Source organism: Euleptes europaea, chromosome 15 (genome assembly GCF_029931775.1).
Source record: "Euleptes europaea isolate rEulEur1 chromosome 15, rEulEur1.hap1, whole genome shotgun sequence".
NCBI classification, from domain to species: domain Eukaryota; kingdom Metazoa; phylum Chordata; class Lepidosauria; order Squamata; family Sphaerodactylidae; genus Euleptes; species Euleptes europaea.
The window spans coordinates 17,798,340-17,825,507 of NC_079326.1; the positions used below are offsets into that span (position 1 = coordinate 17,798,340).

Below are 27,168 nucleotides of genomic sequence, written 5' to 3' on the forward strand. Positions count from 1 at the left end.
TTTACCATGTATCGATGTGTATATATTTCATTTTTCGATATCCAGATGTGATATGACTTTTATTCAGAAACAAATTCCAAAACAAAGTACATAAAAGTCAAGGACAATGAAATTCCACCTCAACAGCATTATTTAAAACAACATGAAATGTAACATTGCACGAAAGTATTAACAAAGTAACACTGATAATACAATATCATACAGACAAAAAAAAATGTGCTACAGATATTGCGAAGGGGGCTAGAAGTATCCCAAATATAGCTAGCTTACAGATTGCTGTACAAAAGTTGATATAAATACTCCACATCTAGAAAAAATACACTCCGTCTTTGAAATAGACTTTTCCCTTACATATAAACACTTTGTAGAAAAAAGCCCACAAATTTGTTTGCTAGCACCAACCTTTTCTTAATTTTTAAGTGTGAATTACAAATCTAAATTGCATCTTTTTTTATGTTTCCCAGATCAACAGAGTTCAAATGAAATCAGATCAAAAGAAAATTAACACAACACATATTCATGGTAGATAAATGGGAAGCAGGACGTAGCTTGGGAGTTTTGTCCAAGTTATATTATCAGAAATATATGGGTCCATAAAGAAACTTGCTTTCAAAACTGCACTTATATTTATATTTTTTTTAAAAAAACTGTATGTTGTACAACATAGTGCCAGGAGAGTCATTATAGACAAATTTGGCAAGCTCAAGTTTGTGTTAAAGCAGTTTTTCTGCATACAGTTGTAAGACTAGAATGTTTATAAATTTTTATTTTACAAAAAAAAAATCACTAACTTTGTTAATATTAACATCAATATTTAAAGTTAGTAACCTGTCATTTCAATAGCATGGCACCAATGTTGCATTTATTGCTGTCATGTTTTTCTACAAATATAATTTTCTCCACCACCGTGTACTTTTTACAACTTCTGTACAAAGTATTCATAAAAGTGCAAAGTTAAGACTGGGGTTTTTTTTAAATAAAAAGGTAACTGCATTGTCCATGCGGAACTTTCAGTCCTTCAATTATAACTCAGGACTCTCTTTTTGTTATTGCTCTATATGAATACATCCAGATATATCCTATTGTGAGTCTTTGCAATTAATTTTTGAATATTTTCAACCACTCTTCCTTAGTTAGTTAGTTCTTCCGTTGCTTAAGTGCTCAACTCAAAGCTCATCGTAGAGAGTCTTTATACATCATTCGAGCCTTGGCTTGCACAGGATGAGAAGCTATCATATAAAGAATCACTCAAAGATTCTAAGTGGTCTATTCCATGACGGTCGGAACTATTTAGAGAAATGTCTTCATTCATGCCATTTTCTTCTTTTTGTCCTTCAACCTCGCTCAGACCGTTCTTCTCTTTTTCCAATAAAAAGCTGCTGCTGCGGTTAAATTTATTGAGCGACTCTAGGGAAATTTTAGCGAGCCTCTTCTCTGGATCTTCCTTTGTTTCCTCAGGTTGCTTCAATTTCTGAAACAGTTTAAGAGGGAGGGGGAGGAGAATTAGAGACACACTACTTCAAGAAACAAAAATAGTTATCTATACTTTAACTAGTCAATTACTGCCTGTCCAAGGTTCAAACTAGTAAAACAGTATATTGTTAACTGCTTTTGAGCTTATTCCTCCATTATAATTAAATGCAATAATAAAGTCCATTTTAGGATAAATCATAGCTTTAATGATTCTTCTGCTCAGGCAAAGAGGACTCAATTTGCAAAACAGTTAAGTGCCATTTACATTTTAAGCAGCTGATTTTGAAATTTGTATGTACAAAATATCTCCAGGCTCTGCAGAGTAATTTTTATTATTCAGTAAGTATTATTTAAGGAGAACTGATAATGATCAAGGAGGCTGACCATTATTTACTTGACTTGGTCTGCACCTCACCCTATCTTCAAGGCTTAGGGTGGTCATAATTACAGGAGTGGTATTTGATGAAATAAGAATCAAGTGAGCTATGTGTTAGTAATAATAGAATCAGTAGGATTTAAAACACCGACAAGTCTCATAGATTTCAATAACTATGCCGAACTTTCTCTGAACTGTACCCATTCCAGTTTGGTAGGATCAGTATTTAGCCAGTGAATTGTGAAATACCTTCCCTTCCCTATTTCTTTGTTTGCTGCAGTTACATGCAAACTGAAGAGGAAAACATACTATTGCATAGAGAAGGAAAGTCTAATGCAATCCTTGCCAGAGTTACACCCTTCTAAACTAACTGTCTTCAATGTAATAAAAAGGTGCACTTCTGTTTAGCATTGTTTATACAGAAGAAGAAGAAGAGTAATATATATATCTACAGAATATCTATGGAAATAACTTCTGCTATCCAGTTAAATGTATGAATTAATATAACATCAGTATGAACTAATATACCATCAGTATTTATAAGCTATGTATTTACAATCTTAGTAGGACCTGGCATAAGGAAGGAACCCAAACCATAGTGCATGGATTTAATGCAAACAACATTTATTCTATACAATGCCAACAGTTAAAAAAAAAACCCACCACCCCTCTCATTTTGCATGTGTAAGTCTATTGATTTTCAAGAACTAAAGCCTCTCTAATAGAAATGAAAGCAACAAGAGAGGAAATTACAGTGAGCTAGTCCAATCCCACAGAACAGAATCAATCAGATATTGGCTAGGTCTACTCTTAGAAGTGTTATAATCTGTGGAAATTACACAAAATGAAGCACTGGAACAATGTATTGGCATATTATATAAAAATGCATAGTTGGATTGTACAAGACCAATTTAATGTCTTTGTTTGCAGAATACTTTTTATCAGTTGTTTTTAGGGAGGAGTTCAACTAAACTGACCTGGTTTTCTCTGAGCTTTCTATTCTTTTTGTCTTACGATTCCATCTCATGTTCCAGATAATATCATCAAAGAAATATTTGATAACATCGACCATATTAAGAGCTTGAGAGATATCCCAAGGTTTTTGCAACATCCATTGTTAAACGAGGTGTGCTATTCACATGGTAAAAGTACACTCATTCCTCATTTTCAGTATTAGTGCCAGGCAGAAATGAACAGATCAATAAACTATTGGCAGTCCAAGAACAAACACTGTTACTTTGTGTTTAGATGGCAAGTGAAATGGCTGATTTAGGATCATCCAGAGTATAGCACTGAGAATGTAATACATAGCATATCAAAGAAGAAAAGATATTGCAATAAAGGAATGCTTTGAAGATTAGGATGCTCAAATCTGGAAGCTTTACACGTCTGTTTGGATCCATTAGTAAATCCAGACTCAACATACTTTTCAGGGCTTGTGCTACTATGTGTGCTACTTTCACAAAATTTCAATTGTTAGACATATTGCAATACTCAGAAAAAAATGATGCTCTTCTGTTCACAACTCAATACAACTCACCTAGATTTAATAGATCTAAAGCACTTTTACCCCAGTGAAGTCAAACATTGGCCAGCTCTACACTAATTTTTGTAGCGTTTAATGAAACATTGTATTTTGTGTGTGTCCGCACAACATAGGAGCATCCCTCCATGTTGATCAGCAGGGGTCCTGATTGCTGTGTTTCCTGTGTGTGCAGGGAACAGCGGGCAGTGCTTTGTGAAAACTGGAAACAGGGACAGCCCCTAAGGAACCCACAAATAAGCAGGCAGGCGGTGGGGGAAATCTCCAGGCAATCTCCAGGGGAAGTGCAGTAAGGGGGGGAAATATCCATGTCAGAGTATTGTGTCAGTTGGCGCCGCCATTTCACTCACAGATACCGACACAACCCTCCTGCTGCTTCGCCATTGTGGCTCTTGGCCATGATCGGCCCTTCAGAGGCAGCAGTGGCTGCGGGAAATGGGAGGATGCCGACCCGGTGCCACCTCCGCCTGCTAGGAGCCGCCTCAGCTGATGCGACTGGGCCACTTCTGCCTCACTGCTTTGGACACCCCCGTTGGTTGGGCAGATTCTCAGACCGGCCCCCTCTGTCCCTCTTGCTTTTTTTTGAGGGGGGGGGGAGTGCGGACAGAGTGAAACAGAATCATATATCTAACACTCTGTAACTGCATTGCTATGTAGAGGCCCTGCCTAGTTGCTGCTCCACTCTTTTCTTACTTAGTTTGCAAGTGGACTGAGAGATCACACACTTTTCAACTGTCAATGAACTCTGTTGCTTAGAGCTACCTTCATTGGACAGTTAGTTGGAAAAGTTACAGAAAAAAGTTAGATTGATTGCTTTTTAATACAGGTTAAGAGTTGAGATTGTCCTTATCTTCCTATATCAGATGTATCTGATATGCACATGCTGATTGGCTTATTTGCACGTATGTTGATTATCTCATATTTAGTTATAACTAATCCAATATCTAGATATCATCACGTGATTATAATAGATCAGACTTAGAGACATATAAGATTGACATTTTTTCTATAAATATGCATACCTGTGACAAGCAAATCATATTTATCTGGCTGGAAGTCTCAGAAGAAGAATATATGAGATTTTGGGGTAATTTGGACTTTTTTATAATCCCTAAAAGTATTGAGACAAAAGCTGCAAACTGATTTGCTTTTTAAAACTATTACTTGCTATAATATGATTAAGCAATGCTAGGAACTTTGGTAATTTTAGCATTTATCTTCATACTAATGGTAGGGTTAACTTTTTCATGCCTATTTTTTCCCTGTCTTGCTCAATTTAAAAAAATATCTTTTTTCAATAAAAGACAAAAATGTCTAGAGGTCTTCTGTCTGGTTTGCTGGTTAATAGTTCAAAGAACCAAACTCTACCCCCCTACTCTTTTGTATTATCAGAGTTAAAGGTTGTAAATCACCTTTAATAACATAAATCCTGGAGAACTCTTGTTGCCAATCAGTTTTGCATAGGCAAAGTCTTAAAAATTGTTTAGTACAGATCCTCTAATAGGATGTGGGAGGGAATCTCTCATTACACTTCTATCACGCTTGTGAACAGGAGCTCTGTTGTGATTTTGCGATTCTGAGCTAGAGTGCTCCAGGACTCCTTTGCTGCCCTTCCCCCTTACTACTCTTTAGATAGCAAGGCTGAATAGTTGTGGCGAGTTTACAGAGATCAGACTCTTTTTTTTGATGTCAAGTCACAGCTGACTTGTGGTGACCCCATAGGGTTTTCAAGGCAAGAGACGTTGGAGGTGGTTTGCCATGACCCTGGTATTCATTGGAGGTCTCCCATCCAAATACTAGCCAGGGTCAGGGAGATCAGACTTAGGAAGTTCAAAATATAAGAAAGAATACATATGTTCTGTTCAAAGTTTTTGGGCTGAGCAAAGAAGTAAAGAAAAGGTGAAAATGCTCAGTCCTTCTCCCTTCTCTAGGCACTTCCTAATTGATGTTTTATTTAGGCTAGCTTGAAGTTCTAGTAAGTTAGAGTTCATAATTACTTTAAATCTCCAGGCTGGACTCCTCTCTGTTGTCCCCTGCCTTGTGGACAAAGTTTAGGCCAAAGTTGAGTCTATCATGGCTTGTGCCACTCCAAGGAGCTGATCAAATGGAAGAGAGATTCTTTCCTCTTGTCCTGGGAATTTTATAATCTACTTTGGGGGAATCCATACCACCTGAGGGTCAGTTGGATCTTCCTGTCCCAAAAGAAAGAGTTTAATTTCTAGCCATTTGGCTGTTAGCAGTCTCTTTCCCCTTTTCATAGAATCATAGAGTTGGAAGGGACCACCAGGGTCATCTAGTCCAACCCCCTGCACAATGCAGGAAACCCACAACCACCTCCCCCCTACACCCCCAGTGACCCCCACTCCATGTCCAGAAGATGGCCAAGATGCCCTCCCTTTCATCATCTGCGTAAGATCATAGAATCAGCATTGTTGACAGATGGCCATCCAACCTCTTCTTAAAAACCTCCAGAGAAGGAGCGCTCCCCACCTCCTGAGGAAGCCCTTTTGGTGTAACTTGGCAACAGGGTGTGAATTAGTAGCCATTGTCCTGCTTTGGTCAGTTCCCTTAGCATAGCTAAGAGCTAGTGTGCTCCATGCTGGGAGCTTGAAGTCTCCTTTCCCCAACTCCCTTGTCAGCTGAGTTTGCTGCTGGGCTTCTGAACCTGGACAGAATGTAGTCACAATGAATGTAATATTGGGGTGAATGCCTGGGTGGAAGGCATTTCTCCACAATGGGAATACTCTGATAAATAAAGGGGAGAGAATGCCTGAGTGAGTAGAAGGGAGGAAGAAGAGAGCAATTGTCTTTATGGAGAAAACCTCATAAGACAATGAATCATGCTCAAAGTGCATAGGATCAAAGCGTTATGGTTGTAATCAAATAAAAATATACAGTTGATCATCTAGTTTGCTTGGAAAAGGTCTTAGTTCTTCTTGCAACAGTAACCTGTTGTGTTGATGTGTTGAAACGGAGCTATTCTGAGAAAAAATGATTTGAGAACTGCAGCCTTTTGCAAGCTTTACACAGAAAAAGTCATCCCTCAATATCATCAAAACAAGAAGGTTTTTTCCCCCTGACAGACAACTTGGGGGGTGACTTTTGCACTCAGCCAAAAGTTTCAGATTATTCTTTTTATCTTTCAAAGCCTGGATCTAAAGAGCCCAATGAACAACTTGAAACCACTTTTGCGTGTACGCACTTTGGTCTGCTGAGTTCCTTTCCCCTCTGCAACCCATGGCATGTTGATCTGGAATGGCTATTAAGCCCCAAGAGCTGCTTTTGAGGGTGCAGAGTGACTGCAGCAGAAACAGTACCCGGAAAGCTTCTTGTGCACTTGTAGCTATCTCAGACCTGGCATTAAAAAAAAATAGTTCAGCTTGTGAATATGTCACTGGCAACCCAGTTGTACATATCTAGCTAGCTGTCATCTGAAAAAGCAATCATGGTGAATTCTGGGCCTGCAGAGGCCCTAGCTTTGGTTCTGTTCTGCTGCCCTCCACCCACCATTGCCTGTTAGTATTTTTGTATGGCAAATTACTGTGTTTTCCCCCCAGGAGAAACATTGGACGAAAACGCATGGTCGCTTTAGCCTCCTTTATTCCCTGATTCAGCCAGGATTGAACACATGCGTTTCGCCAAACGTGCGTTCGATCCTGGCTGAATCCTGGCTGAAACTGGGAATAAAGGAGGCTAAAGCGACTGTGCATTTTCGCCCATTGACACAGTTGCTCCTCTAAAAACTGTTGCTGCAATGGCAATAATGCTGGGCCTCAGCTCAGCTGCATGGCCATCACATCAGTTTTGTGTCTTAATCCATATCCTATGGCCTGGTAACAGAACGCGAAACCATTTGAACAAGCCCTAATGATTGTCAGTGGTACATTAGTATTTGAATACATGGCATAGACATGAAAGGGTATATTGATGTAGTTTTTAATGTTTCCTGGAAGCTTCTGAATACTTTTTACATTATGTATGGTTGGCTGTTAATTTTTATAGTCCACCTTGACTATGAGAAAAGTGGACAGCAAATGAAGTAAATAAATGAATAGAAAGAAATAATTTAAAAATTATTACAGTGATTAATCATTCATATAAGGTGGCTTAGCACTGGTCTACAGTCTTTTTTCATAAGTGGCATGCCACTATTAATCCTATACTATAGACTAAGTGAGAATGATTTATTTCAAGGCCATCTGATTAGTCTATACCAGATTTATTATTGGAGCCAATGTCTCCCAGGCAGAAATCTAGTAACCTGACCTAATATTTTAAAAAGTTTATAGTGTGTTTAAAAAACCAAAAGAAAAGAAAAATCTTTGGGAACATCAAAAGCTGTCTTTGGATATGGCATTTGCAGATATTCTACTCTGGCATGGAAACTTGCTGGGAGACCTTGGGCCAGTCACACACTCCAAGCTTAACCTACTTCACTGGGTTAGTGTGAGGATAAAACAGAGGAGAGGGAAACTGTATGTTGCTTTAGGTCCCCTTTAGAGAGAAAGTCAGGGTGTAAATGAGGTAAGCAAATAAAATACTCTGAAGTTAAAAGCATTGGGTCATTACTGACCCATGGGGTGACATTACATCACTACATTTACTAAGCAGACTGTGTATATGGGGTGGTTTACTCTGAAAGGATTTAATAAATAAGTGTATATATCAGTGGTTCCCAACCTTTCTTTGGCCATGCCTCCCCTAACCATCTCTAAAATCCGGTTGCCCCCCCCCCCCGTGACATTGTCACCAGGTGACCGCCGTACATTCTGATTTTAATTTTTAAAATGTGTATGTCACAATATATATTTATATACTGTATATGAGGCCCCTAGAACCATAAGAAATGAAAAAAATTCACTGTTAATAACTCATTCTCAAATTTCCCCCCTTAAAAATCAAATTGCCCCCCTGTGGGGCATGTGCCCCACGTTGGGAACCACTGGTATATAAATAAATAAATATATGGACTGCAATCTTGTACCTGCCCTGACCTGGATGGCCCAGGCTAGCCTGATCTCATCAGATCTCAGAAGGGTCGGTCCTGGCTAGTATTTGGATGGGAGACCACCAAGGACTACCAAGGTCACTATGTGGAGGAAGACAACGGCAAACCACCTCTTTTAGTCTCTTGCCTTGAAAACCCTATTGGGTTGCCATAAATCTGCTGAGCGTTGACGGCACTTTACACATAATCTTGTACTTGCTTTTTTATGCTTTCTCCCCCAGACTTTTTTATGCTTTCTCCAATGACTTGCCATAGGACTATGGCGTTTACATATGCATCAATGGTACATATTCCCAAATGGAGAGTCAAAGGAATCGTATCTGTGGGATCCCAAAAACCTGATGACAGATCTTTGGAAAACAGCTGCAAAAAAGGCAGCCATGGCGCTTTCACCTTTAGCCTGAACTGAGCGGCAGTCTCCAATACAAAGGAAAAAGCCTGTTGATTTAAACATTTGTATATATTTCTGTAGTGACAGTACAACATTTCAATTAGCAATTAAATATTAGCAAATAAAATATAAATATGAAAATTATAAATGAGGTGAAATGTACAGGTCAAATTCTATGATGCTAATTCAATGAACCAAATTAAGCCAAAATGTCCAGTAGTGAAAACAATTAGCAAAGGATTAAATGTTTAATCCAAAGTCAATGGGAGTTTACTTGCTGCCTGTAATGGGTTTTGGATTAAGTCATACTGCCATCAACATTATTCTTTCTGTTAATGACAATACTCTTCCTGGTTGTTATTGGGATAAAAGTACTAAAGAAGAAGATTCTGAAAGGCACAGAAGTGATTTATATGACTCTGTATCTCATTTCCATCTAACTGTAGGGAGGTAAGTGGACATTCTGAACCAGTATCTAGAATAAGTGGAAGACTGGATGGAAACAAAGAAGCTGAAAGAATCCCGAGAAGATGGTGATGGGTGATAGTGATCAGCAAAATGTCTGATTTATGATAGGTGGTGTATATTTATTGGGCAGGGTTGCACCATTCAGAGAATCTGAATTTTCTCATTGCTGCAACACAAATAATGTTGGAATGGAAAATGTAAATATTTTGCTGTTCCTATTTGAAATGTTGTCCATGTACTATTTTTATCTTAGATAATACCTAATTTTTCAGTTCGTGAATTCTTTGACCTTGGAAAAATTTCCAATGATCATATACACTGGAAGGATTAAAAACAGGACCATGAAATATTGCTGCTGATATATTCACCTGACAATGTAGGAAGACCTCCCTTTGGCTTAATCTTCAAGACAAATTTATTTGTGGAATAGATTAACACATGAATCTCACTACCACCAGGTTAAGGTGTTATGCAATACAATTCTTAATATACATGTGCAAAACTTAACAGATGGTTATTAAAAGGATATTAATTATAAGTCTAAACAAACTCAATTACATCTCTGCCTCCTTGTAAAGATATATTCTGAATAAAGGCTACTGATAGTGAACTGTCCATGTCTGACGTTAATGGAATGAAGCAACAATTGCATTTTTATGGACCTCACAAGCACATACTTGCATAAGAATTTATTTCAATTGTTGCCTTGTATACTTTCACTTTTTTCTTACGCTTCCATCACATTTTCTTTTCTATATATTTTGAATCCTTCAAAAAAGATTTTTTCTCGAATCTTGCAGTATTTTTGTTTAATTAACTGAAAGACAAAGATTAGGAGTGCCTAAAATAAATTTGCCCATTATCATTGTAAAAGCTATGATTACCTCTTACAACTTTGGTATTAGTGGGAAGATTTCTATTGTTCGTAAAAGAGCAGCTAGCTACATGTATGGGACTACCCTGAATATAGAAATGTTTTCATAGATGGTGGTAACGGTGGGGTCCCTATATGAAAATAAAATAAAATAACTGACACCAGCAGGATACCATTATAAATTAGATACATAAATGTTTCCAATTGTCATAATGCATCCATGTTCACCACTGAGATCAGCTCCAAGGAAGCAGAGTTTGGCTCAGAACTTGTGCTCATGTTTAAATCATTTTACTAATGCCCTTTTAGTGTGAATAAGTATCTTTTCTTGCTGATAAGGGCCATTCTGCAGGATATCAGATGTATATCGTATCCTGGGGAATTGGATGGCTCAGGGATTTGGTAATGTTATATGGAGCCTTTAACCACTAGGTCATCGGTTCAGATCAAATCTGGCCTACACAAGTGACTGAAAATCATTACTATCAAATCTTGCCTGATAACACTCTGCCTAACTCTGGTTGCTTAGTTTATTTGCCAAGTATTCATATCAGCGTTGGAAAGGAAAGGTGAGTACATGTGGAAAGACCCACTACTGCTATAATGTACCTTCTTGTTAGCAGAGTTGGGGTGGATTTACTGCTGTGTCACAGCACAAGGATACTCCCTGCCCCTTATTCTGGCTGTATCCTTAAAGATTTAATTAAAGCCTCATCAACAACACTATGCAATTACACACAATTATATGTATTATGTAAACAAACAAAAAAGGCTATTGTTGATGTGCAAAGGTGTGTGTGTGTGTGTGTGTGTGTGTGTGTTTAATGGCAACACTCCCTTTACTTGGATGGTCCACTGAAAGGGTTCTTGCTGTGGTGGTTCTTAGTGTTAAAATTATCTTGAAGCTCTAGATGCTTGGAGAGATGGATAAATCGCCATGATGGTGGTTGTGTACTGCTCTCTCATGGTTGGCATGCTTCAATCCATGCATGAAAGTTTGAGAGCTATGAACGGAGCTAAAAAGAGAAAGGGGAAAAAAAGGGCTCCACTATGGTGGATTCTCCTCCATGGATACAGCAGCACCATCACCCATAAAAATGGATCATTCTCAATATATCCAAGTTAAATCAGAATAAAAAATATATATACATCAGATCACAACCAACTTATGGTGACCCCAGCAAGGGGCTTTCAAGGCAAGAGAAGCAGAGGTGGTTCGCCATTGCCTTCCTCTGCAGAGCCTTCCTTGGTGGTCCCCCATCCAAGTATTGACCCTGCTTAGCTTCCAAGGTCTTGCGAGATCAGGCTATACCGTGCCACCTTCCTTCTCTGAATAAATAAATCATGTGCTTAAATATCACACCCAACAAAGGGGTTAACAGTGCCATCCTAGGCAGAGTTATGGTACAGTTCTAAGTACACTGAAGTCAGTCGAACGGTGTAACACTGCTTAGGATGACACTATGGGTTTGATTTCCCAATGAAGCCAACACAAATTGAAAATTCCTGTAATTCTTCCAAAGCATCTCTGGCTTGGATAAATGTTCAAGAGGAGGAAATTCCATACCTGCCTCAAGCAGTTACCTACCACCTTGATATGTGAACCTGATACAGTGGAATAGTTGGAGAGTGTTCTTTTTAAATCTGTGACAAGTGATCAGAAAGGTGGTCTGTGTCAGGGGTGGGGAACCTTTTTTCTGCCAAGGGCCATTTGGATATTTATAACTTCATTCGCGGGGCATACAAAATTATCAACTTAAAAATTAGCCATCCAAGCCCCAAGCAGGCAGCTGACCCAGATGAACCCCCTCGGCACGGGCAAGCAGGCAGGCATCCAACTGGTGGTGCACTTGCCCACCTGGTGGCCCAGGATGGTCTGTTGCACCAGCCGAGTGTAGTTGTCCAGCCACATGCCGGAGTTGCTCCTGCTCCGCATGGTCGGGGCCGGATTCTACAGCTGGCTCCTGCTAGCTCCACCTGCAGGGATGAAATGAGGACACACTGGCTAAGAACTCGCCCCCCCCCCATGCATTCTGGCCCCAGCCCTCTTGTAGTACAGCGGGAATACGTTTCTCCATGGCCCGGGGAGGAAAGGGTTAACACAGTTTCTTGGGCAGTCCTAGCCGCTCCATAGCTAACGACCCTTCTGCAAGGGGGGGGGGGAAGGTTCCTTTTCTCGGCAAAACAAACTCACATCCTCCTTGAATAGAGGCTATTCCTGTCCGTGGGAGGGGGGTGGATCGCCAGTCTTAGATCCTTCTGAGCTAGAGATCTGCCAGGACCCATGAAGGACGAGACCAAATTATTGTGCAGGCCTTAAATGGCCCCCGGGCCTGACGTTTCCCACCCGTGGTCTATGTGATCACCAAATGTCTGTGTGATGATAGTGGATGGTGCATGGGATGATAATGGCAGCAGAATATTATGGGAGCCCTTTCTGCTTAAATAAACAATACAGCATCATAATTTGTTTGCTCTTGTAGATGTTTTTACTTGCTTTATATCTCTGCATCACTGCTCTATACAAAGGGTCCATCTCAATTCAGAATGTGCAAGAACTGATAGCTCAGTTCTAGGGTCAAAATACATCTTAATGGTCACTTTAGTTAAGCAGCACTTTAAGATGAAAAAAAATTCACATTTGCCCACAAGAAATTAAGCCTTTTTTTGTCTCATATGCCCAGAGCAATTGTTTCTTAGATTAAAACAGAAAAATGAAATGAGCTCTGTTATTAGCAAAATATATCTGCAAAAAGATACTTCGTAAAAAAGAAAAAAAAGCCCAGCCAAATTGCTGTGGGAATTAAATATAGATCAACAAAATCAATACTTAATTGTATAAGTCAAGGTCTTTCATTTCATTACTAATCCCTAATCAAAAGTACCAAGTATTCTTTGCTTTTGATTACAAAAAATAAAAATAATATGTCACTAAGAAATGGAACAATTTTAAAGTTTTTTAAATGCTCCAAGTGGCAGTTTACCCTATTTTTGCTTATCCAAGGTCATATTGATTTCATAATATATACCGTTTATCATCTTAAATTTAATATTTCATCAGTGCTAGATGTCTCCTAGTCATTACTGAAGCTACTTAGCATTTATGACTCAAAGTATCTAATGGGGCACTGTGTAAATTACTGAACTGCCTTACAGTATGTGTTACTGGGTGCAGAATTGAATATCCTTCTATATATTTTCATTAAAAAATGCAAATTTCATATTATTTAAAAAGTGCCTTGAGGATACTGAAGTGCAATCAAACAATAACACAAATAAAAATTAGTTCTGATAATATAACTGGTGCTAAAATATGGAATCAGTTCTCTATGGGTGATCTCAGACCTTTTGCTTGTGGCAAAGGGATCTGTTATAAAAAGGTTCATTTGGGCTTTGAGCTGGGATCAGCAGTTTTCTAAGTGCTGAAAGCTAAAGATGCAACTAACCCAGCACTTTTTCGTGAAACGTGCTACCAAAAATAATCACACATGCCATTTGTACTGTACCCTATGACCCTTTGTTACTCTTTAGCATTACCTTTGCAGGTTATTTTTGTACTTTCATGTGAAAGGCTTTACTTTACTAAATAACTGGAAAAAATTCCACAATTGGTTTGTCCAGAAGCTGTGTGCTGCTTTTCTTCCTGGAGATTGTTCTGCTTCCCCTTTCTTCATTATTAGCAGACATCTTTCTAATTTGTCTGTTGATTTCTTTCAGGAATTGGCTACTTCTCAGTTCCAAATTCATGTTATTTCCCAATCCTTCCTCTCTCTGAGTGAGATCCTGTGAAGCTAACATCAGATCCTTCCTCTGCTACATGGAATGTTGCTCTGGTGGACTATGCCTACATCTTCTATCAAAGCAAGGCTCCCTATAGGGTTCCCTGTACTAGAGAATGTTTGAGCCACGACAAAGCTCTGCCATAAGTGGAATGGATCCATAGGATTCATTCCAGAGTCCCTTCCCCCACCTTTCCCCCTAGTACTGCATCTAATACACAGGAAGGTATATAATTGCATGTATGTAATTGCACAAATTAAAAGTTATTTTGAGAGAGAGAGAAATTTGAAACTCCAGCCTATGATTTCTAGGGAGGGAAGTGCATGCAAATAGGAGACACATGACGATAAATACTGGGACGTGGTTTGAATCCACATCAGCCATTTAGTCTGGAATTAACATTATTGGTTCACTCAGTTTTTACAGAGAATCCACACAACACTGTTACCAATGTATTGAATTCTGGTGTTTTCCATGTTGTTTTCCTGTCTTTTTCAGGTATAATTTGAGGTGATTAAAAAAAAAAACCAATACAGTTGCAGTGTGACCTTGCCTAGTCTGAGGGCCAAGTTCGTATGCGGTTTCTTAAGGACAGTATTCCTTTAAATTCTACTCTTTTGTTTTACATCTGCTTCCGTTTTTCTGCTTAATTAGTAACTTCCTACTAATGTGCAGTTGCCATGGCAGTCCTTAAACAAGAACTGATAATTAACTATTGGTTTACAGCTGTTTTCTTTGCAGTCAAAGCCGCTGTTTTTTTTTTTTTAATTGTAATTGTTTAAATTAGAAAAAAGAAAAAAGAAAAGAAAATGAATGATCACTTTGTCTGCAATGACAAAAAGCACTAATTAAAGCCCCCCCACCCCAAGCTAGGGAACATGAAGTGATAATTATGGTTTGATTAAAGAATGGCATGACAACTAAATGTGGGTAGGAAGAAACTAAGAAGAGAAGTGGCTGTTTAAAATAAGGACACCTTTTTTAAAAGGGACCTGTCAAGGACATCTTAGGCCGGTGAATTCGCTCACAGAGTTCCGCTGTGAATCTGGTATGAGAGGGGGAACTCACCCTGCAAAGTGCCATGGATCCTGCCTAATGGTTGGTTGAGGTCAGGAGATTGTGGCCAGTGTTTTTCTGTAAGTATAGTTACCGAAAAGAATATTTATCCCTTTACCTTTTCCTTCCTGCCTCTTCTTGCTGCCAAAAAGATATTTGCACAAAGCTCTGGAAACTCTTTGTCTTAAAAACCAATTGCACTAGATTAGGACGCCAGTAAATAATATAGCTAGTCAGCTTTGTTATTTTTGTGCATTTCACAGCCATTGCTTTAATATCCTTTATTACATTTCTTCAATAAAGCCGTCTTTTGCTTTCCGGTGTGAGTTGCTAGGAGTTACTGAACCCAAACCCAGATAAACTTGGTTACATTACTGCACCAAGGCAGGGAAGCACCATTTTGGGAAGAAACTGAGCTTTTGCTGAATGTTATTTACTTCTAGTAAAACATAGGACCTCACTTGTGAGGACAAGAACTGCTCAATTTTATGGGCTGTGCAAAATCATGGCTTTAATTCTACTTACAGCTAGTGAGGAAGTAACCATGATGAAATAGTGAGTGGAATAAGATAACTTAAATGCACAAGGAGCGCTTGTCAGGACACAACCAGCAAGACAGACTCTTGCGAGATGTGCAGATCCCCCCCTCCCCGGAAAAGTTTTGCTTGTCTTCCTGAAATTCTTTTTTACTTTCCTTAAAATTCAGATGTTTTGCTCATGCAGGAACCTAAAGTCCCTCAAAATCTCACTTCAGGCAAAATCATATGGCAACTCTAAGTGATAGTTTTTCAACAGTACAGTTTCCAGATCTCATTTAACCAAATGAAAGAAAATGTACGGTGGATAAGTAAAGCTCCACAGTGAAAATAGTTGTAAAATCACCTCCTGGAAACTACAAAGGTGAACACAGTAACTGCATGACCCCTGTTATATTACAGCGGAGCTAAAAATGTAATGTTTGAACTTTCCCCTCCTTTAAAGCATAAGCTTAAATAATAAGTAAAGCCTTTCTCCCCCTTATATATTGTTAGAAGCCTTCATCTATTTTCTGGACTGACAGTAAAATAATTTTTGAAATAATGAATCATTTTTCTCTTTCCTGCTTGAACAGAAATCCCATGATTATTTTGCTGAAGCAGACAATGACCTTCTCAAAGGAACCCCATCACATTCTCAAGATAAATAATGAGAGGCCCTCTCTTCCATGCCTCAAGGAAAAGTTGCATTGATATCAAGTGCTTGTGAAATTATCGATCTGTTCATCATTTTTATAAGAAAACAATATACACTTAGCAGAAAGTAATCTACGTAGGCTGTCACACTTAACAAAAGTCTGACACGAGAACAACTCTCCTTAATTGCAATTCTAGCTGTAGAGGGTTTTTTTTGTTTAAAAAAAAACATTTGGAAAGGGTAAAGGAACACTTGCGGAGAACATTTTTTGGGTAAGTAAACTGCATGAGAAAAAAGAACAGTTCATTAGCATGAGCAGCGATTGGATCCTACCTGCAGACCTGGACAAAATGGTTATTGATGAACATCTAGCTGTGAAGTCGAGAACAACAATAGTATTTTTGAACAATGTGAAATTGAGAAGGTACTGAGTGAATGAGTCTTACTTTTTTAAAAACAAAATTGCCAAGATAAGATTAGATGGCTGATAAGCTTTGGAGAGAAAATAAGTTCACCTAAGGTAATAGGCATGAAAATATAATGACCAGAAATCTTTAAAACCTGTATTTAATACTCATAAGATTCCAGTAGGTATGCATCAACTAAAGTTAAGTCCTTCATTCTGGGTGCAACCCTGTACCACTGTTTCTTATCAACAAAGATTTCTGTCTTGCTTTCTCATTTACTTATGGGGACACTCAAGGAAGCTAACAAGAAAACATTAAAATAACAGTGGCAAAAAATTAAAAAAACAAAACAAGGGTAAGTCATTCCATGGCCAGCCTTAAAAGTACCAAAGACAAGCAAAACAATGAAGTGGTGGAAGAAAGTGCTGTCAAGTCAAGGCCAGCTTTTGGCGACCCCATGGGATTTTCATAGCAAGACTAGTGGATTGCTGTTGCCTGGATCTGCATAGTTCCTTTGGTGGTCTCCCATTAAAGTACTAACCAGGGCTGACCCTGTTTAGATTCTGAGCAGTGATGAGATTGTGTTAGCTTGGGCCATCCAGGTCAGGGCAAAAAAAAATAAAAAATCAACAAAGTAATGGTCCATTAAAGTAAATGAAAATCAGCATAGCAGCAAAACTAGCCATGGCACAAAATCGGGTCCATTGTGTGCTGAAACGGACATGTCTTGCCTAAAGGTATGCAGGGAGGGTGCTCCGTGGGCCTCCAGTCAAGGAATTCTAGAACCAGAGCACTACAGCTGAAAAGGCATTCTCCCTCGTGCCCACCGACCTTTCTTCCAATGGCATTGGGGCACAGATCAGGGCTTCCACCAAAGAACTGAGCATGTGGGTAAGTTAATGAATAATTAGTCTGTAAGCTTACTGGTGGTAAAGTGTGGACGACTGGGGAAGACAATGGCAAACCACTACGCAAACATAGTTTGCCTAGTAAACGTCTGGATGCGACATCACCCCATGGGTCAGTTATGAACCGATGCTTGCACAGGGGACTGCCTTTACCTTTAAAGGTTCCCAAAGTGTTTAAAAAGGTAAAGGTCCCCTGGGCAAGCACCGGGTCATTCCTGACCCATGGAGTGACATCACATCCCGACGTTTCCAAGGCAGATTTTGTTTGCGGGGTGGTTTGCCAGTGCCTTCCCCAGTCATCTTCCCTTTACCGCCAGCAAGCTGGGTACTCATTTCACCGACCTCAGAAGGATGGAAGGCTGAGTCAACCTTGAGCCGGCTACCTGAAACCGACTTCCATCGGGATCGAATTCAGGTCGTGAGCAGAGCTTTTGACTGCAGTACTGCAGCTTAACACTCTGTTTTTACAGCTTTAACAACCAAATCTAGGTCTTTGGATTGGCACAAAGGGTCAAACTAGACATGACAGCATGCTTGTGTCTGCCATGGCGTCATTTGAAATGCCTACAATGGGTGATTTAAAAATGATGCGAAGCCCCAATCCTGATTGGGCCTGCAGGAAAGAGGGACTAGGTTCCCCCCCCACACACACGTTTTCAAAGGCCAAAATGGCCATGTGCCCCACTGAACAGACTGCCGGGTGCCTCCTCTGTTGACATTTAGTTCATTTCTTCTAATAGATATTATGATCTATAATCGGCCTCATTTATGATGTGTTTTACGTTGTTTTTGTCTTTTGTTGATAGTTCTGTAGCTAGGGTTGCCAGAACCCTCTTCGCCATCGACAAGAGGTTTTGGGGGCAGATCCTGAGGAGGGTGGGGTTTGGGGAGGGGAGGGACTTCAATGCAAAGAGTCCAGTTGCCAAAGCGGCCATTTTCTCCAGGTGAAATGATCTCTATCGGCTGGAGATCTGTTGTAATAGCAGGAAATCTCCAGCTAGTACCGGGAGGTTGGCAACCCTATCTGTAGCTGATTTGGTTTGTTTTGGTTTTGTTGTGGTAAGTTTAATTGTTTTTATTCTAGGGCCTCCTTGAACAGTTTTCTGGGGAGGCAACATATAAATTGAAATTGAAAGTTAAAACAGAAAGTGCCAAAGCAAGACTGCAACTGAACATCAAGAAGACAAAAGTAATGACTACAGGTGAATTACACAACTTTAAGGTTGACAATGAGGAAACTGAAATTGTTGAAGACTTTCTATTCCTTGGTTCCATCATCAACCAAAAGGGAGACTGCAGCCAAGAAATCAGAAGGAGATTGAGACTGGGAAGGGCAGCCATGAAGGAGACAGAAAAGATTCTTAAGTGTAAGGATGTGTCACTGGCAACCAAGATCAGGTTAATTCATGCCATTGTATTCCCTATTACTATGTATGGGTGAGAGCTGGACAATGAAGAAAGTTGATAGGAAAAAAAGTAGATTCCTTTGAAATGTGGTGTTGGAGGAGAGTGTAACGGATACCCTGGACCGCCAAAAAAACAAATCAGTGGGTTTTAGATCAAATTAAGCCTGAACTGACCCTAGAAGCTAAAATGACTAAACTGAGGCTGTCATACTTTGGACATATTATGAGAAGACAAGAGTCACTGGAAAAGACAATCATGCTAGGAAAAGTTGAAGGCAGCAGGAAAAGAGGAAGACCCAACAAGAGATGGATTGACTCTATAAAGGAAGCCACAGCCCTCAATTTGCAAGATCTGAGCAAGGCTGTTAAGGATAGGATACTTTGGAGGACATTGATTCATAGGGTCGCCATGAGTTGGAAACGACTTGACGGCACTTAACACACACACAAAATATAAATACTTGAAATAAATAAATTTTAAAAAGACATGTGTGACAGTAACCACCTTTCCCAGGAAGGAATGCCTTTCCTCAGCGAGACTATTTAATCCAACATAAGGGACTTTCATCCCCTTCCTAATTTCTCTCTTTATATAGTATCCTACTATTGGTAACCTGCTGCACTAGTGGAAAATCGGATCTCCTCGAGTTTCTGGAGTTTAGAGTCCCTGGTAGTGGGTAATCACTTTCTGTGCTGGTAACCCTGTCTTCTGGAGACTGAACTAGATTTTGTTAGGATGTGAACACCAAGTGTACATTATTTGACCCAGATTTGGGAGGAGTGAGGTGGGGGTGGGCTAGAGACAGAGGTAGCAGATGTGGAAACAGCACCGTTCCAAGTAGCCGTTACCAGAAGCAATCAACAGCCTGAGCAATCTGTGCAGAAACTGCTGTTTTGCTATGAAAAGCAAGCTAGTTTTTACTGCATGAAGGGAAATACCCTTTCTTAATGCTTAGTTCAAGTAGCAGGCTTGTCTGCTGGGAGATGTGCATAAAGAAAGAGAAGAGAAACCTCTTTAACAAGGCTGCAGAGCTTACCCTCAAGAGATGCTCTACCTAAATGGCTTGAAAGCATTTGTACACACTTTCCATCTCAATATCTGAAAAGGCTTTGCACGTTGCTTCAAAATGGTATGATGAAAAGAAGCAAGATCTGTCTAAATCTACTAAATCACCTCCCAGGTCACAAACTAGACAGGCATATAAGCCATATATATTCTAACAGCCAGAGTTGTACATAATCATCCATATATATTCTGTTGGGCAGTGGGGGGGGGGGGGAGGGTGCGGGAGGGTCTTCTCATCAGCTATCTCTAGAGAGTTTCCAATTTGCATCTGAAAATCCCCTGAGTATCAAAGCAGTTTGGAGGCTTGGTACAGAAATTACACTTGGGGAAAAACAGCGCATATATACTAGTGGCAGCTTCTTAGGTAGGTGCAGCCATACGTATTGTGGCTCCTGTTCATAACAGTCTTGCACACTAATTCATAACATGCCACACACTATACACACTGAATTAACAATGTCCTTTCACCGGGGGAAAGGAAGAGACAGAAATACTACATATTACTGTTTTGTGGCTTCTGGAAAATCTGGATGCTGGATAAGGCAGCAAAGGAACAAGGCCTTTGTACAATTCAAAAAAGTTCCAGACTCCTTGCCACCAATACTTCCCACATCCTCTTCTCAAATGGACACTAGTGCTCGTTTTTCAACTGTATACTATCTCACAAGTTCTACAAGTGACACGAACCAGCACTTTCCCCAGGATTCTTAAAAGCTATTCAGGTAGAAGCAGAGTTTGACTATATCCCCTTGCCAAACCTATAATCCCCCCTTTTTTATTGCTTCCAGAGCATTTGCAGATGCTAAAATTAAATTTAGTCATGTCCAATTTATGGCAATCAAGTTCCCATACCATCTAGTAGGTCAATACTGTCCTGATGGCTACCTCAAACCCTAAAATAACAGCAAACTGCTGTGAATGGGGCCAAAACCACTACATGTGTATTTTGTAGAGCGTGCTCCAATCAGCGCAGTCACTCTGGATAAAAACGAAGAGTGAGGGATGAAATGCCTGTGTTATAATATTAATTTCGAATCAATATAACACAGTGGGAGGTTGATAGTTCAAAGCAGTTGTTTATTGAGCTCAATATACATTCCGGATGAAACTGCCCTAATGCGCAGGACAGTTTTCACACACAAACAAAGGATTGCAACCCCAATTATAACTTCTGGTTAGGGATGTTCCAATTACGTTGACTCACGAGACATTGGCTGTCTACCTTACTTTAATTAACATAGTATATAGAGATTGGTTGAAGCTGTCTCTAAGCAAGCACTTGGTCCTGTGATTCACATTCCTAACAGTGTAGGTAAGACACTGTTTTTTCTCTACAGGGGAAAGCCTGTACCAGGCAATGTGTTCTGTTAGCCTCTTATAGTTATGGATGCCAACGTTCCCAAAGTTTCCATGTGTGGGCAGAATATATCTGCCTGATGCTATGCTCTATTCTTGAGCATAGCACCTCATGAACCTATGAATGTTTATACATATGAAAGAATATATGTTTTCCCATAAATGAGGTTTATAGGCACTTCAGGGACTGAGGCCTAACTGGTGACTATGGTTGAGCAGCTCTTCTTCCAGGAGTGTTCAGTCAGTATTTTGCTCTGAGTAACATTTTTTAGAAGACTGAAAAGGCTGAGCCACTATTAAAATCTACACCTGCTTAAGTTTGATCAGCTGTCAAATCCTGTCTGGTTATCACAGAGTGCCAAAACATCTGGGAACTAGTTAGGAAATCCACTGTTGTCCTTGCCTTTGTATATTTGCTTTGCAGACAACTAATGCTAACCTAGCAAATTTTTGCATGCTACCTAGTAAACAGTTTTTATTTGTTTGCAGAATTACAGGATACACCTTACCTATTAATTGCAATACCTACTAGCATGTTCTAATCTGATCTGAACCATTTCTGGGCTACATTTGGTATCCATTACATAAGCACTGACCTTACCAAGATGCTAATGGTATACCTGGACTGCCATACCATTTTGATATTCTGTTCCTATCAGAGGTTGTCTTGCCGTTCCTTTTAGCTGGTTTTTAGAAATGCCATGAACTTTAGGGCAAACAGGTTTGTCAGGCAAACATGCCATGACCAATAGCTAGTATCACTCATAAGCCAAGCCTTGGAGCTCATCTCACCGAGGTTTACCTTGTACATTTGCTGAACAGCTTGGAGATTGCACAGGCACTGTGGTGGTTCGGTTCTATTTCATTTGGCCTTGGCCTTGCAAGTTGCTTTGCATCTGCACAGTAGGTGAGATCAATTCTCACCCCAGGCCTGTCAGTTCAGAATCAAATGATGTTTGTTTATGTGTGGGCAATGTCTTATAACTTATATACAGCTGTGCAAAAATGTGCAAAACAATCTTGGCAATAACACAGACTTAACCATGTAAATATTGTTGACTGGACTGCTAGAATACACAAAAAATAGCCCTATGACAGTCAAACTGCTTAGTGAAAAACTACATTCCTGCTTCCCACTGTTGAGCAGACTATGAGCTAAATTAGAGGACGTTCAAGCATCTCTACAGGATTTTCAATAGTTTGTATTGATAATGTGCATTCTATGCCTGCCTACACAGTGATCTTCACTAACCACACCTTTACACAATCTTATTATATTTTTATAAGGAAGAATGTGCCCACCTAGTTTTCTAGCCCTGCAGTGCTTCTTCCTCTTTCCATTTTTATATTTGGAGTATATTGATCACCAGTAAAGGTAAAGGTAGTGCAAGCACCGGGTCATTACTGATCTATGGGATGATGTCACATCCCAATGTTTACTAGGCAGACTATGTTTACGGGGTGGTTTGCCATTGCCTTCCCCAGTCTTCTACACTTTACCCCCAAGCAAGCTGGGTACTCATTTTACCGACCTTGGAAGGATGGAGTAAACCTTGAGCCAGTTACCTGAAACCGACTTTTGTCGGGATTGAACTCAGGTCGTGAGCAGAACTTTGACTGCAGTACTGCAGCTTACCACTCTGCACCATGGGGCTCTTTGATCTATTGATCAAGGGAGTGTTTAAATTCTTTGCCAGACTGTGTTTTTTGATGCCCACAATGCAAAGAATAACTACTGCATGGAGAGAAAGTATATCTGTAAACAAGGTAATTGTGTCAGAAAACCAAGTATTAAGGAATGCAACGGAGATGGACTAATGTACACAAAATATAATAATGCTGTTGGTGAATACTTTAGGCTAACCATAGGTGAATCTCTGCTCATTGAGCAGATCTTTCCCACTCCACCTTTCCTATGGAAGCTCCCTTCTTTCCTCTCAAAACCACTACAGCTGGAGAACCCATGTGAACAATGTGAGACACAAGGGTGAGACAGTATTCCCTAACTATTGTTCTCATCAGCAATCATTTTTAAATGTAGACTACCATCCGTTCAGATAAGCCAGAGACAAAAGTTGGACTCTGTAAAACCTTAATAAACCTTCTCAACCTTTTGGGAAATATTTTATTTTAAAAGTTAAATGCTTCAGCTGCACTAAACAGGCAACAAAATTAGTAAAAGAAGTTGGAGACCCATCCCACCTTCTATGATAAGATGTATCCATCATATTGGAAGAGCTATGCGTGGAGGTTGGCTGCATCTGCTAAAATTAATGGCTAACCCCTGAATGTCTTGAAAATGTGCAGATATGAATACATGGGTATCTGGCGGTACAAGCCTAAACTGATTTATATCCAAGTCCAGTGAAGTCTGTTTAGGATTGCACTGTAAATGGGCAAAGAAGGCTGCAACTAGCATATGGGGGGAAATTGCTTGCTTGCCATATTTTGTTAAAAATACTTTATTTCAGCCCATCTAGTTGTGTCAATGAAGAACTCATAGTAATAGCAAACTAGAGAATAAATGCCATAAAGGATGTTCCATTTTATGGGGTTTGAATTTGATTACTGATTAGTCTTGGCAGTTGAAACCACATGGGAACAGTAATCAACATTTCTTCACCGCAGTTCTGCAACAATTGGAAAACACTCTCTTGGCTCCTGTCCCATACTATGATAGGATATTAACCTAAAATCTAATTAATCTATGAATGAATTATGGCTCCTGAAATATAGTGCATTATAATCAATTTTAAGTGAGTTCCTAACAGAAGATAAGATGAAGAAAAAGCTGTAAAATTAGCAGAGGTTGATACATTCTGTTTACTATGACTGATGATTTTTAGGGGGATAATTTTACAATCCATCAAACTTTTGTCAGCTCAAACATCACGCTGCCAAACATATGCAGTAAATTAATTTTTAAATTTACATATTTATTAAAAATCTTATTGAAAACAGCAAGAAGTAAGCTGTGTTTGAATAATAAAAGAACTTGTTATTCTACTGGAAACAAAAAACCTCCAACCCTACTCCTATTAAAAAGATTTTATAGTCATGCAATAATCATATAAATTGCTATGTGAATTAACTAAGTAAACAATTTATTAAGTTGCCCACTAAAAATTACATTAATAATTAAGAGACTGATAGAAAAACAGCCAAGTCAAGAAAATTGGTAAATTACGATGGAATTTACAACATGCCTGGAGTTTTTCAATACATCTGTTTTTCTAAAGTACAAAATTAATGGCAAAGGACCATTAATATCCTCAAAAATATAAATATGAGAAGAAGCACACAATGATTAAAGGAAACATCTGATAGTAGAAAGATCCATTGACTTTTAATGGGCTTACTCCAGATTAAGTGGGTCGTAGGAGTGTTGCATTTAGCTGTAATTAAGCAATTAAGTGCAAAGAACAGGCCCATTAAGTTCATTGGAACTCCCCATAGATGAAGAGCCTTAAGGATCTATAACCATAGGAACTGTCTCCTACATAAGTAATATAGCTTAATAATGGGGGCTGAAATGTGCACACAGACACACTTTGCAAAACATGGTGTGATACTTTGGTGTGGCGGGCTCTACAATGAATAGTGCCTGGCTGAAATGATTCCCCCCCTCCCTTTCAGAAACTTTTCTGCAATTAACATTATGTTGCACGCCATGATGTCCGCAATGTAAAGTATAGTTAGCTTCTGGTATGGCTTGATTCTAAATAGGAAATCAAAATATTGAGAAAAGGATCTGCTTTTTAATCTTGAGACACTGTTTCTGTGCCGTTGGCGAGCTGGTATTCCTGATTTATGTTTCCTCTTTATCTCTTCAATTTTGTGTGTGCCGTCAAGTCATAGCTGACTCATGGCAACCCAGTAGGGCTTTCAAGGCAAGAGACTAACAGAGGTGGTTTGCCATTGCCTGCTGTCACGGTCTCTGACATAATTATGGTATTTTGTGTACATGTGCAGAATTAATTCCATGTAGAGCTTGAACACAACATACAAACTGAACCACAAACTGCAGAGGTTTGTGTAATGAAAAGCCTGGCAACAGCTTGCAAAATGCAAATATTCTTAGAACAGGCTGACTGAATTCTCTCAAGGTCTGAATTCTTTCAAGAGCTAACTAACTTACCCTGGTCTTGACCTTGAAGGGAGAAGAACAGAGTCATTCTTCACTATCTGCCAGAAAGGTGTATCTGAAATCTTTTTGATTCAGCTGCCAGCTGTCAGCTGCTCATATCTCAAGAGCAGAAAAGTCCTGCTATCCTCAAACCTTGAGAAGGTCTACTCAAAGACCTCAAGGCTATAAGTGCAGTAAGCTTCTTGCTTTCTATAACCTTGCTGCAGGCTATGTTTCCTACTGACCAGATGGTTACATGTTACAATGTGAGCAATAATTGTGTTTTACGATTTATATAGTTATATATTGTATTGTAGATTTCTAAATAGTCTCATTTAATGAAGATGAGAATGGTATGAAAATTGAGTATATGGAGTGATCATGGAGCTCAGAAATGATTTCATATACTTTAAGCAAAATAGACTGAAAGGAAAGGAAGCCCATATTTGGTCATCGGGAGATACTAATAATCTGAACAGCTGCAACTAAGACATTATTGCACTGCTCATGTTATCTGAAAGTAGGGAGGAAGATATCCCTCCTGATGGTAAAATCAACACTCTTAATGAGTCTGTAACAGTATAAATACAGCCACAGTAAGCCCAGAGAATCAGAACCTTCCAAAAGTTCTCAAGAAAAGGCTGACTGGTATGTATGGCTTAAATACATTACTCTAGACTTTATGAATTAGATACTTTGAACTGAATCAGAATAATTTGACTGTTATATTTTAGAAGTTGGATTTTGAAACTGAATAGTATGTAAGACTTGCTTGCTTTTACTTCATACATTGTACTTTGACAAGAGTTTTTATAGAAGTGTTAAAGACTTGATAATCTGCATTTACACATATTTTACTAGAAGTATATCAATAAAAAGACTTACTTTTTAAAAATAGGTAAAGTTGTTGAGTCCTGCTTACTCGATGACTGGCTGAATAAGATAACTTCACTTCTCAGTAAGTGATACATTCTAAGAGCCTGTCATCTGAACAGCATGACCCACTTCACTGCCTCTGCATAGCAACCGGGGAATTCCATGGTTCTCTCTCATTCAGGTCTGACCCTGCTTAGCTTCTGAGATCTGATGGGATCAGGCTAGCCTGGGCCATCCAGATCAGGGCCTCTTCAACTTTAGAGAAGTCTTAGTAGGCAACATAAGCCTCTAAGTAATTTCTCATTCAATATTAAACTAAATGCTATAGTACTGCCACTAGTACTTCTTACAACGTGCAGCTCTATAAGGGGTATTACAAAAAAATTGCTTAGATTATGTGGTGATTTGGGATGGGGTTGGTATACTTTTAACTTTACTGTTTTATTTTGCCTGCCCCTCAGCCACACTATCACTTTGAGGAGAACAGGGTCTGATATATTTGTGTATTTGACCTTGTCTTATGCTGAGCTGACATCATTTATCCCTAAAGGTCAAAGATTCTTTTTATTTATACTGGTAGCTTGAAGAACCCAACGTAAGAAATAGAGGGGATGCTTATTAAATTTGCAGATGATACTAAATTGGAAGGGAAAGCAAATCATGGTAGAAGACAGAGTCAGGATACATGGTGATCTTGACAGGCTGGAAAACTGGGCTTAAACTAATAAAATGAATTTTAATGTAGATAAATGTAAATTTTTGCATTTAGGCAGGAAAAATCAAATGCATAATTATAGGCTGGGGGAGACTTGTCTTGACAGTATGTGCAAAAAGGATCTAGGGGTCTCAGTGGATCATACACTGAACATGAATCAGCAGTG

The 27,168-nt window shown here is 39.2% G+C and overlaps 1 protein-coding gene across 1 annotated transcript in view; it reads right to left on the reverse strand.

Moving 5' to 3' along the window:
- Positions 1-1,146: 1,146 nt before the first annotated feature.
- NCKAP5 (NCK associated protein 5) overlaps positions 1,147-27,168 on the reverse strand; it is a 649,908-nt gene continuing 623,886 nt past the window's right edge. Inside the window, exon 19 of the mRNA XM_056861323.1 lies at positions 1,147-1,471. Within this exon, the coding sequence (XP_056717301.1) occupies positions 1,190-1,471 (282 nt within the window). The 3' untranslated portion in view covers positions 1,147-1,189. The remainder of the gene's footprint in view (positions 1,472-27,168) is intronic.